This window comes from Sylvia atricapilla, chromosome 25 (genome assembly GCF_009819655.1).
Source record: "Sylvia atricapilla isolate bSylAtr1 chromosome 25, bSylAtr1.pri, whole genome shotgun sequence".
In the NCBI taxonomy this organism is placed as follows: Eukaryota; Metazoa; Chordata; class Aves; order Passeriformes; family Sylviidae; genus Sylvia; species Sylvia atricapilla.
The window spans coordinates 5,411,021-5,423,475 of record NC_089164.1 but is presented as its reverse complement, the minus strand read 5'-3'; the positions used below and the strand labels follow the sequence as shown (position 1 = coordinate 5,423,475).

At 52.5% G+C, this 12,455-nt stretch overlaps 1 protein-coding gene across 1 annotated transcript in view; it reads right to left on the bottom strand.

Moving 5' to 3' along the window:
* The window catches only part of LGR6 (leucine rich repeat containing G protein-coupled receptor 6), a 145,589-nt gene that overhangs the window by 66,096 nt on the left and 67,038 nt on the right, over window positions 1–12,455 (bottom strand). The window contains exon 4 of the mRNA XM_066335919.1: window positions 4,837–4,908. Coding sequence (XP_066192016.1) covers window positions 4,837–4,908 — 72 coding nt within the window. The remainder of the gene's footprint in view (window positions 1–4,836; window positions 4,909–12,455) is intronic.

Sequence of the window (12,455 nt, the reverse complement as noted above, 5' to 3'; positions counted from 1 at the left end):
AGCCACTTCCCCTTCGGAATGGAAAAAAGGAGTCTCAGAGCAGCACAAATACACTGAGGCTCAGATGGCTTGACTGGTAATTCTTGAAAACTGCTGTGGGTGACTGTAGGTGTTTCAAGCTGATGAATTTTTGGCAGTGGATACACAGGAGTCTCATAACCTTTGGAAAATGACTCAGATATTTGAAAAAGAGGGGAAAAAAGTCACTCTAATGCAGACCTGCATGGAGTCTCTTGGTCTGAGGCGAGTAGCCACATTTGGAGAAGCCATGGCAGCACCAGAAGAAACCAAGCACAGCATCTCAGCCCTGTATTCCCCTTCAGACACAGTCCTGTCCATGCTGTGCCACTCCTGTTGGATGGAGAGCATCTCTGAACACGAGCTAGAGGGAGAACTGCATGACTCTGAAAGCTCTGGCTGCTCCCAGAGGGGACACCCAGGATGCTTTCCAGGTCGTGCTTGCTCCAGTGTGAGGCACAGCAGAGGTACCACCTTGTAGCACCCCGTGCGTGCTCAGAAATGTTCCCATCCCCCTGGGGCAGGGCTGTGCCTTGCAGCCACACTGGGCTGTGTCACCAGACGTGGTTCTTGGGACTTCACCCAGCCCAAGGATTCTGCTGTGCAGCTTCTGTGGGAAGGGGAGAAAGTTGCTCTCTTCAGCTGCCTGAAAGGAGGTTATAGTGAGGTGGGGGTCAGGCTCTTTTCCATGTCTCAAGTGATAGGACAAGAGGAAATGGCCCTAAGCTGCTCCAGGAAAGATTCAGATTAGACATTAGAAATTATCTTTTCATTGAAAGAGTGATCAGACATTGGGATAAGTTGCCCAGGGAGGTGGTGGAGTCATTGTCTCTGGATGTGTTCAAGAGGTGTCTGGATGTGGCACTCAGGGATGTGCTGTACGAGTCAATATTGTTGCACTGACTTGAGGGCTGGATTAGGTGATCTTGAAGATCTCTTCCAACCTTGGTGATTCTGTGATTATATAAAAGTGCAAATCATCATCTTTGCCTGCACATGTCCTCCACACTTTAAAGAAGTGAGACTTGAGTCAGGAAAAGAGTTTGGTGTGGTCCTAATGTGAGACAGAGCTGGCTCGTGCCTGTCCCCTTGGAGAATAACCCCCCTGTGGAATACCCACCCCGGAGAACTGCTCCCCCCTGTCCTCTCTGTGCTGAGGGCAGGTCTCACTGCAGCCTGTGGGTGATCTGTGCTCAGGATCCTTCTGAGAAGCACTTTTTGCCCTTCCTTTAACCATCTCTCCATTGCATGGAACACCTCTGAAACTTTTGCTTCTAGAAGAGACTGTCCCCCAGCTGGCTGCAGAGCGGGGCCAGCCTCAGGGGCACACATGGAAAAGTGACAGCTGGGGATGTGACTGTCCTCCTTTGGCTTTACCCTGAACTCCTGTAAGCACAGAGAGAATGAGACGGGTGAGGTGGGTTCCCTGCTGTAAGACCTACAGAAGTTACTCGTGTTTTGCTGCTTGCTTTTTGCCACAGGAATCATCTCCCAGAGCTCTTCATCTTACTGGCACAAGGTGCCCAGAGAAGCTGTGGCTGCCCTGTCCCTGGAAGTGCTCAAGGTCAAGTTGGACAGGGCTTGGAGCACCCTGGGATAGTGGAAGGTGCTCATGGCAGGGGGTGGAATGAGATGAGCTTTGAGGTCCCAACAGATCTGCTACAGGGGAATGTGCTGTTCCCAGTACACATCTGTTCACTTTTTTTACATGCTGTGCCAGTTCTCAAATGGGCCTCCCAAAAAGGGTGTTAATCAGTCATCTGTGTAAATCTGACAGGACAAGAGGAAATGGCCTCAGGCTTTGCCAGAGGAGGTTCAGGTTGGACACCAGGAAGAATTTCTTCACTGAGAGGATTGTTAGGCACTGGAAGAACTTCTCAGAGGGGTGGTGGAGTCCCCATCTCTGGAGGTGTCCACGGAATGACTGGAAGCGACACTCAGTGCTCTGGGCTGACAAGGTGGGGATAGAGCACAGGATGGACCCAATGGTCTCCGAGGTCTTTCCCAACAATAATGATTCTCTGATTCTATGCTCTGATTCTAAAGAGGCCCTGGGCACTCTGTGACCATGAGAACGTGTATTGAGGCTCATTTGGCTGCAGGGGCACTTTAGACTCCTCCATCCCATGCAAAGTTTATTTTGTCAGCAGGAGTTTTCCTTTGAACTTGCTTGCTCCCACTGTCCCTGGTGGCTGGTGAATGTGCTGTGGGCTGCCTGGGGCAGTTGGGAGCATTGGGTGGAGCAATCCTGGAGGTCAGAAGGTGTTGGCACCTTTCCCATGCTGAACTCAGGTCTTGACAGGCCTAACAGTTTGGTTTTTTTTTTTTTTGTTTTGTTTGGTTTTTTTTTTTTTTTTTTTTTTTTTTTTTTTTAAAGATAGGGGCAAGAGTGGGAGGTCACTTCTCTCAGTCCGTTCTGTGCTCAGTTTGTGTCTTGGACAGGATTAGAAACAATGAGGGGCTGGGAAAGGATCCTGAGCCTCAGAGGAGGAGCTGGGGAAGCACAGAGGATGTGGCTCTGTTACAGGGAAATGAAGTCAGGTATCTTAAAACTGGATGCTGAGGAGAGCCCAGGGGGAGCAGGTATGGGTGCTTGTTCCCTGGCTGCACTGAGGGGCTGAGGGGAGCTCTGAGAGGGCAGTAGCAGCCCAGACAGGGTGGTTCACAGCAACAAGGCTGCTCAGGAAAGGCAGGAGGTCCCTGCTCAGTCACCTCGGGCCCTGGGTGGGAACCAGCCAGCTTGGGCAGAATGTTCTGGGGACAAAGAGGACACAGCTGGCTACAGCAGGCTCTGGCCACTGTGGGCTCTTGAAAGCTGTCCTGCTGTGACTGGCATTAGGCATGTCTGAGCCAGACCTGCCCATACACTCAGCCCTCTGATTTTATTCCAGGCCTAATCTCCCTCAGGTTGTCTAAAGCAGCTTATTTCTTCCTAAAATTTGCTTTTACAGTTCAGTTTCTGGACGAAGAGCACTGGATCCCAGCTGGCCCTAGCTGACCCAACTTTGGAGACACTGGGAAAACCACCCTGGATGAGGTGCTCCCCAAGTGCACTAGGAGCAGGTACCTCTGTGCTAATTCACACCAGCCATCCTCCCACCCTGCCCCTTAAACAACCCCCAAAGTGCTGCAAGTATCTTCTTGGGGTGTTTTGCATTTCTCAGGTGCCCTGTGGTATTTTGGCAGGGGCTGTGGGCTGAGGAGATGGAGCATGTGGACCTCCCAGACCTCCCAGCACTAGCCCAGGTCACCAGCCATCAGTGGGGAATGCCCTAGGGCTGGTGGCCAGAGCTGCAGTGGTGGCTGCTCAGGCAGCTGAACCTTCAGAGGCAAGGGCTGGCTCTCTGCAGCCGTGGGCTCTGGTGGCACTGGCTGTCACACACCTGCAAGGCCCAGGAGAGACAGGCTGAGGGGGGAAGGGGTGTTCCTGGGGCAGTGACCTTCCATGCCACGCTTCCCTTGAAAGACTTGGAGAACAGCCTCATCCCAAAGTCCCTGGAGTGGGGGGTCTTGACTCTGGCACTGGTGATGATGTCAACACGATTTAATAATAACCACAACCGTGTGCCAGTGATGTTTCAACAACAAATGTTTCAAATCTCTTCTGGCAGAAAGAACATTCATACCCTGCACAGCCAACACCCCCATTGCAAATTAACATTCTAATTAATACTTACAGAAACTCCTACTGGGTACTGGGAGGCCCACACATGGAGAACTGTGCCCAGTTTTGGGATGCCCAGTGTAAGAAGGATAAAGAGGAAAGAGACAGGTCTAGTGGAGGACTAGTGGCTGAGTCGGGGTCCCAGGGCATTTGTCCCGTGAGTAGAGGTGGAAGGAACAGGGTTGGTTTTGCTCAGCAGAGAAGGGGCTGAGAGGAGAACTGCCAGGGACAACCAAAGATGATAGAGCCAAGCCCTTCAGGGTACTTCCAGATGGTCAAACAAAGAGTAATGGACACAAATTGCCTTCCAGGAGGTTGAACTTGATAAAAAGCTTCTTCCCTGGGTAGTTCTGCTCCAAGCAGGAGACTTCCAGAAACTGGTCCCAGCTAACATTTCTGTGTAAAAGGGCTGTGTAAGACTAGGACTGAAGTTAAGGATTAAGGATAAGGTTAGATTTCCAGTGGTTCAGCCCAACACAGAATGCTCTGACAGGCTCCAGCTGTGCTCCTGCACAAAACACACCTTCCCTAAATTCACTGGCACTCCCAGGGTCTGGTCTCAACTGTGCCCATTCTCAGCAAAACAGCAAAATTCCAACATTGTGTGATTTTTAGGGAACACGGGAACACAGACCTGCTGTGGGTATAGCTCCTTTAAAGGAAAAGCACAGTCACCACCCCGAGCTTCTTCGCAGGGCCGGATTGCTAAAAGTCTTTAAAGCAGTTCTACCCTGACACAATTATCCTCCATTAGGGTCAAACAGCCCAGCTTGCACTCTGACAGCCCAGAGTGTCCTCCGTGCTCCCTGGCAGGTCCCTTCCCCACTCTGGTCCACACTGCAGAGGACAGAGGCTCTTTGGGTGGATATTTTCCAATGTTCCTTGAAATATGCATTGGCTCTGGTGGCCTTTTCATCACAATGCGCACATGGGGAGCTGTAATTTCAACATCCTCTACCAAGACAGTGTTTCTTCCTTGAAAATTGCCCTCCCCTCCCTTCCACTCTAAGTGACAATAATCTTTGCATAAATTGGAAAAGAAAAGGAAGAAGGAACAGAACATCCTTGACAAAGGAACTAATGACTCAAATACTGGGAAGCCTGGGGTCCCCAAGGGACTGTGGAGCTCGCAGCATTGATTTTTAATGACTTACAGAGATTGGAGATTTGGAAGATCTCTCAGTGCCTCTGCAGGGATGCGGCTCAGCTGATTGTTCTGCAACATCCTATAATTAGAAAAAAGAAAACTTTGTTAAAAACCCAACAGCAACAGCCTGACACGAAATGGAGGATGTTGCTGCCTGTTTCTGAAGCTGTTCAGGGCTCTTGCTGGAAAGCTGGAGCAGTTGGAAAGCACCATGCTGGCCAGCCAGGGCTCCTAAGCAAGCTGAAGGTGGCTGGCTGCAGCCCAGTCTGGCCCAGGATGTGCAGCTGAAGGGCCAAGGGGTGAGTGGTGCTGCAGTGGGGGTCCACGGGGAGGATGTCACCACAAAGGGGCCTCTGGCCTGCAGATGTGCATCTGTTACCCCAGGCTGACCCCAGTGCTCTGAGCCAGGCTGTGCCACATTTATCCCGGAGTCAGGCAGCCTTTGCCTGTGTGTGTCAGTGGCTCCCTGCAGAGGGGATGGAGAGCAGCCCGTGGGCAGCTTTCCTGTCGCACTGTGGGCAGCTGCAGGCACAGGGGGTGAGCAGCTGCTCACAGCTGTGTGCTCAGGGACCTCCCAGCCCTGCAGCAGGAGCTGGAACTGCTGAAGAGAAAACCAAATCAGAGACTCCAGAGAGAACAGGTGCCTGGGGCTGAACAGGCAGGAGCCAGAAGACCCCTCAGAGATGGAAGTGACTGTGGGGCAAGGAGAAGGGCCATGGGCATGGAGACACCTACACAGGTGATGGGAAAGGAGGAGACAGAGTGACAGTGCACCCGGGGAGGGTGTCTGAACAGCTCTAGGGGTGGAGGCAGAGTGAGAACCACACTCCAAGGGGTGTTTCAGACTGGAGAAACACAATCCTCTCTCACTGACCTACTGGAGCATCACACATCTGAGTTTATTTACTGGTGCCATCATCTCAGCATCCCTTCAGAGGTTGGTTTTGACTCTGGACATGTCTCTGTCCTGATCCTACTTGTTCCTTGCAGAACTGGGACATCACTGGCACGTGCTGCCCTAGATAACAGACACATCCCAGTGAGGCAGCTGGGCCAGGGGAAGTGCCTAAAAAAGGAAAGTTTCACATATCTGAGGTCACTCTTTACAAAACCTTCTAAGAGTGATTGGAGATGGCATGAAAAAGGAAATGGTGCTTAGGGTGTTATCATAATTTACTGCCGTATCAAAGGAACAGGGCATGGCCTTAGTGGTGAGGGGCAGCCAAAAGGGCACAGATGTAGGCTAAAAACCTCCCCATTGCAGTGACTGCAGCCTTACTGCCAAGATTCAGAGGCCTGACATGAAAGGAAAGTTGGAAAGAGATAACCTTTATAAAAGGAAAGCTATAGGGCACAAAACTCTTCAACTTCTGGAAGAAAATGGAGGCTAACCAGTAAATTATTTGTATGAACACAGAAGAAAGAGCAAGGAAACGAGGTCAGTAGTAGCTAGTGAAAAATGAGTTGTCCCAAATTTTTTTCTATATAGGGTAAAAGATCATACGAATGGAGAAGAGAGAATAGACACCAGCTAATATGACTTAAGCTTTCCTTTAGTCAAATGTTAAAATTTGACATTCAGTGCAGGAGAGAAGATGCATTTGGTACAAAAGGGCAGAAGAGAGGCTACATTTAATAAATTATTCCCTTCCAAATGAAGAACATGAGTAAGGAACTACAGCATCTCAGCTGGCATTTCCACCAACAACTTACACATATGAGGAGGGGTGCAGGGAGAGGTTGGGGTGGAAGAGCAGTTGGGAAATGCAGAATTCCACAGGGAAACAGGGGGAAAGGCTCCAGAGATGAACAGGGATAAAAGACTGCACAAATACAGCTGGGCATTGGCTCACAGCTCTGCCTGGGCTCGTGGGAATCACAGAAGTGTTCTCGTGGGAGAGAATCGAGACCCTGGGGGTGACTAAAGGGGTGTGAGGAGCAGGACACCAGCTGTGATGCTTCTGTTCCTCTTGATGCTGGGCAAGCTTTGGCCAGCCCACACTGTCCCACTGGGACCTGCCCTGCAGGACACGGGGCAGCAGCAGAGCAGCCAAAGGACAACAGGCAGAAGGAGGAGGAAATGCCAAAGCCTCACCTGAGGGGAACCTAGAATAGAAATTGCAGGGGTAGCAGAAGAGTGGGACTGATGTGGGTCCCCTGCCCACGTCCTCCTCCCGCAGCTCCTGGGCACGGCTGGGCCCTGGCAGCACAGGGGCCCAGGGCCCGGGGCTCACAGGGGCTCTCCAAGCCTCGGGCACTGTGACAAGCACAGCTGCCTGTCCCCTCAGCCCCTCTCTTGTACCCCACTCACACCACCCTGCCACCCTCACTGCCCTCGTCCCCTCCCTGGGGGATCTTCTCCTCTCCTGCTCACGGCTCAAGTGTGGGGACACCGAGCACCAGGAGCTGCCTCACTCTGCACCCAGAGCCCCTGGCCGTGGGGGACACGCTGAGAGGCTGCTGGCACCCCTCTGACATCAGTGTCCCCCACACAGGACCTGTGCCTGCTGGGAATGTGCCCTGCAGGTCCATCATCCTGCACTGTGCCTCTCCTGCCACACTGGGCAAGGGGCAGGAAAGCCCCAGTGATGGATCCCCTGGGTGTTCCCTGCAGCCCACTGGGAGGGAAAACCTCACCCAGGTGGGCAAGTGTCCCACAGGGACCAGCACAGCCTCTGGGGCTCCTGGTCCTGCCTGTGGATTTGTTTCTGCAGCCAAGGTGTCCTGGGGAGATAAACCCTGTGCAGCCCAGTGAAGTGGAATCATAATTCATGTCTGTTAAAAATCAGGATGCAGAGCTGAACACAGAGACATACAGAGTGGGGCATCAGAAAGTGCTTTCAGGGTTTTGGTGGGATAAACATTGAATCTCAGTGGCTCTCTGAAATCCGAGCCTGGTGTTTTGTGTTGATCATTGGAAGTATCTGAAGTCACTACTAAAGCAAAGCCCATTGTCACACTTCTGCTGGATGCTGCTGCCTACCATTTATTACAAGTCTCTTCTCCAGTAAAACAGACTGAGAGACTTTCCAGACCACCATCAGCATGGACTGGTTCCAAAATGAAGCCATTTTGGTGCAGACAAACAATATTTAAGGAAGATGCTTCAGAGACCTCAAAAACCACTGGAGTGGTGGACAATGCTGTTTTTCACAGCAGCAGGGCAGCTAGAGAAGTTTTCAGATGCTGGGACTGGGACAAGAACCAGTGCTTCTTCACATTGCACATAATGAATCCAATACCTCATCATCAGAGCATGACTCAGAGAAGCCAAAAACCAACTCCAAACAGAGTTTGATAATATTCTAGGGACAGGGCCACCCTGGTATTAAACAAGAAGTTCTTCATTCAGCTTCAAGCTCAGGAAACTCCAGCTTTTCTTACAGGCAGCTCAGGTTTTAGCAGCAGAAGACATGCTGCATTTTTGCCTAGATATCCCAGGATGGCTTCTCTTTCAGTCTGTATCAAGGACAACCCCATCAGGTCCTACTCACTGCAGTCAATCCTTACACATCATGTTAAACCAGCCTTGCATTTTACCTCTTTTTCATGAACAACATACAACATGATTTTGGGAAGAGCCCAGATAATTGTTCCAACACCATGGGGATGATGCCAGGGAAACCCCTAGACACTTGCAGGATCACATCTCCTTTCTGTGGCACCTGGTTCCTGGGGCTGCTCCATACCGGGGTGCCCAGGCTGTGCTGTAACAGGAGCATGGCAAAAAGGTTCAGAGGACAGCAGGGCATCTGAAAAACTGGGACAGGGCTACTGGGTCCCTCTCTGTCTAAGTTGTGGCATTTTGCCCTTTGGCATGCTGCTCTTGTATGAGAAGGGGGAAGACAATGCTGCAGCTCACTGGGGAGAGCACCCTCAGCAGGAGGCCTGGGCTTCAGGCCATCTCCAGGGATGGCCAATCCATCCTGCTTCAAGAGGTCACTGCACGATTTATGTCAACAGCATTGAAAATGCTCACAACCCTGCAAACCAGTCATCTGTCATCTCCTGACTTCATGGTCCCAAAAGCCTGGGGCAGGCACTGTTGGACCCTCCATTCCTGCTCCTCCCAGGGCAGGAAGCTGCTGTCCAAGGTGTGAGCAGGGATGGTGGTGCAGGGACCTGCACGGATGCCAGGTCTCCTGCAGGGTGACCGACTGAGGCACACATGGTCTGTGAAGCTGGACCTCAATCCACAAGATCACAGTGACCCTGAGATGCCAGATTACCCTGGCCTCAGCCTTTGTCAGTCAGCATCCGTCTATTCCTGCCTCTCCATCAGTTCCTGCCTTCAAACCAAATCCCTGGGTTTCACTGGTTTTCCTACAGCAAGGTACTGCGTCACAGCAGCTTGGAGACAACCTTAGTCAGAGCTCAAATTCTTGTGCCCATGGAGCAATCCTGCACTAGTTGATGTGATCTCTCAGTTGCTGAGTCTAATTTTCATAGGATTTATTCAGGGTGCTGAGGCCCTGGCACCAGGTGCCCAGAAAAGCTGTGGCTGCCCCATCCCTGGAAGTGTCCAAGGCCAGGTTTGGGGCTTGGAGCAGCCTGGGAGAGTGGAAGGTGTCCCTGCTCATGGCAGGGGGTGGAATAGTATAATCCTTAAGTTTAGTTCAATCCAAACCATTTTGTGATTCTATGACCTTGCTGGTTGATAAGCCAACTTGTGGACAGGCTGAGGACACTGATGAACATGACAAGCAAAGACTGTTCAGACCAGCAGGGACTCAAACCCAGGTGTGGATGGAGCTTGGCACTGCTCAGGTGTTACCAGGGCCTGCAGACCTTGGCAGACGTGGACACACCACCTGCTACCCACAGCAGTCTGACTAGAACCAGAAAAAATCGCAGCTCCCCAGAGGTCAGGTTTCATTTTCAGAAGTAGGAGGATTGTTTGTTGGTGGGGACCACGCCTGAACGACCAGAAAAATGTTGGGATCTGGTCCCATCACACCAGGATCCTTGCACAAGAGAGTCTCAGCAGACACACAGCCCTCAGAGGTACAGGCCTGTGCATGAGAAAATGTCCCCATCCTGGGAGGCTGAAGTGACTCAGCCAGCACAGTCAAAGGGCTGTTATTGCTGGAGGCAACTGTGCCTGGAGCCCATGCACGGGGATTAAAGACATTCCAACCTCTGCACGTTCCCCTTCCCTCCCAATGGGAGCGTCTCTTGGATGTGCCACACCATTCCCTTTGTCTCAAAGCCATTGCTGTTCTGCACAGGCTCAGGGCTGCCCAAGAGGTAAGGTCTGTCTAGGGATTTCTGGTGTCCCAGGCCACCTCCACACCAGCCACCCTGGGGCAATGTGACTTTCCTGGTGATGTTTTTTGATGTGTGTTCACACAGCAGGCGAGTCAGCACCTGTCCTGGGCCACAGGAGGTTCTGTGGTCACTGCTCAGGAGGAGCAGAGGAGGGACTGGTGAGGTGGCCATTGGGTAGGGCCCATCCAGGAGATGTGGCATGTGTTGAACAAGGCCACTCTTGTCAGGCTCTGTCCAGCCCACCTCTTGGTGGAGATGAACCACAGGCAGCGCTGGGGCAGTGTGTGCTGGGAGAGGCTTCAGGCAGTGCAGAGTGAATGTGCCTGTGCAGGGCAGTGCTGGGCAGTGCTGGGCAGTGTAGGGCAGTGCTGGGCAGTGCAGGGCAGTGCTGGGCAGTGCTGGGCAGTGTAGGGCAGTGCTGGGGAGTGCAGGGCAGGGCTGGGCAGTGCTGGGGAGTGCAGGGCAGTGCTGGGCAGTGTAGGGCAGTGCTGGGGAGTGCAGGGCAGGGCTGGGCAGTGCTGGGCAGTGTAGGGCAGTGCTGGGCAGTGCAGGGCAGTGTAGGGTAGTGTTGGGCAGTGCTCACACCCTGGGCAGTGCTGGGCAGTGCTGGGCAGTGCTGGGCAGTGCAGGGCAGTGCAGGGCAGTTCTGGGCAGTGCTCACACCCCAGGCTGTGCAGGCAGGTTGGGCAGCACTGGGTCTGCACACTCCCACAGGCTGGTTGGGGCTTGCTGAGGAATGGAGTGGCAGGGTGGGCCTTCTGTGGGTATGGGGTCTGCAGCCAAGAGGATGCACCCAGCCATTTTTTGGGTGAGGTTGTGGTTACACTTGGGGCCTTTGCTGGTGGAATTTGGTGTGGGATTCCTTCTTGGCTAGTAGGCACTGCCATTGCTGCAGCATGTTCAGCCAGGAGTCAGAGCAGGGGCAATCCTGGCTGTGCAGGGCAGCGTTTGGTGAAAGATTCCTGGGCAAGGGTGGGATGTCTGGGAAGCTGTGGCAGCAGCACAAGTCAGCCCATGGCCAGCTGGGATGGAAGCTTTCTGGCTGATTGAGCTCCAGCCAAGATATTTGTAAGTGAGAGGCATCCAGGCAGCTCATGAGGAGGTCTGGAAGGTTGGAAACATTTCCAGTTTTCCAGATACTCTCATTAAGCAGCATATTCTACCACCCTGGAAAGCTCCAAGGCTGGGAGAGCATGGACCAAAAAAAAGCTAAGTTTGCAAGGGAAGGAGCTTGCAAAAACTGCCTGTGGAGTGGCTTCCAATGATCCTGGCACTGAAGCTTGCACTGAGGAGCATCAGCACCTGTGGAGAGGATGTGGGTGCACCGTGCTGCAGAGCAGCCCCCTGGGAGAGATGCACTCCCAAAGTCTCTGCAAAGGGATGGACCTGCCAGTGGAGAGCACCTCTGAGCACCAGCTACTGCTGCTGAGCATCCACCCTGTCAGTCTGCCCTTGTCTGAGGCTGCCACCTCTCACCTTGCCCTTGGCTGGCTCCAGGCTCCATGCACGAAGATCTCAGCAGGAATATCCCAGCATGTTTGTGGCATGATGTTTTGTTATCGTGGGGCAGCTTGGCTCTTTCCCTGCTCTTCTCCAAGTCTCCACACACCTGCTTCCCTGGGTGTACCCCTGCATGGTTTCTTCACAGGCCTATCTTCATGGCCACTTTCCAGGTGGTTTTTGTGCAGGGAAGCAGCCAGAGGAGGCAGAGCCAAGAATCTGGTCCAGGTTCCAGTACCTCTGGGATTCACTCCGAGGGCAGGGAGAGGACCATCTGCACAGGCAGGTTTGTGGAGGAATTCCCAGGGTGTTTCCCATCCTTTTTTAAACATAAACTAATTCTCTGGAAAGACTGGGAAAGCACCAGGCCCCCTGACAGCCCAAGAAGCATGTGAGAGTTTACTTGTGGACCTGCACATGATTGCAATAAGCCCTTGGGCTCTAGCACGCTAAAATTTAACTAGGAAAATTGTTTCCATGCCCAGATATCAGCCTGTCTCCTCAGGGGACACCCCTGTCACCAGAGGTACGATCTTTGACCTTGCTGTGAGTGAGCTCCTGAATCCCCCCAGTTTTCAGCTGGTCCTGCTTGGGCCAGCCATTCCCAACTGCAGCCATACCTGTCACCTGTAAAACCTTACCTGACCTGTGACACAGCATCCAGATCCGTAAACACAACATCCTCAATAGCCCTGCTGCTATCAACACCAAAATCGACTATTCCTTGTCTACTTCTGTGGAGAACATGTATTTCCTTATTTATTGCAGCAGCAGCCTGTCCTTGAAGGTTTCTGTCCATCCTCATTCCCCTCTCCTCCAGGTTAAGTGACCTCAGCTGACTCACTGTTCATCACCAGA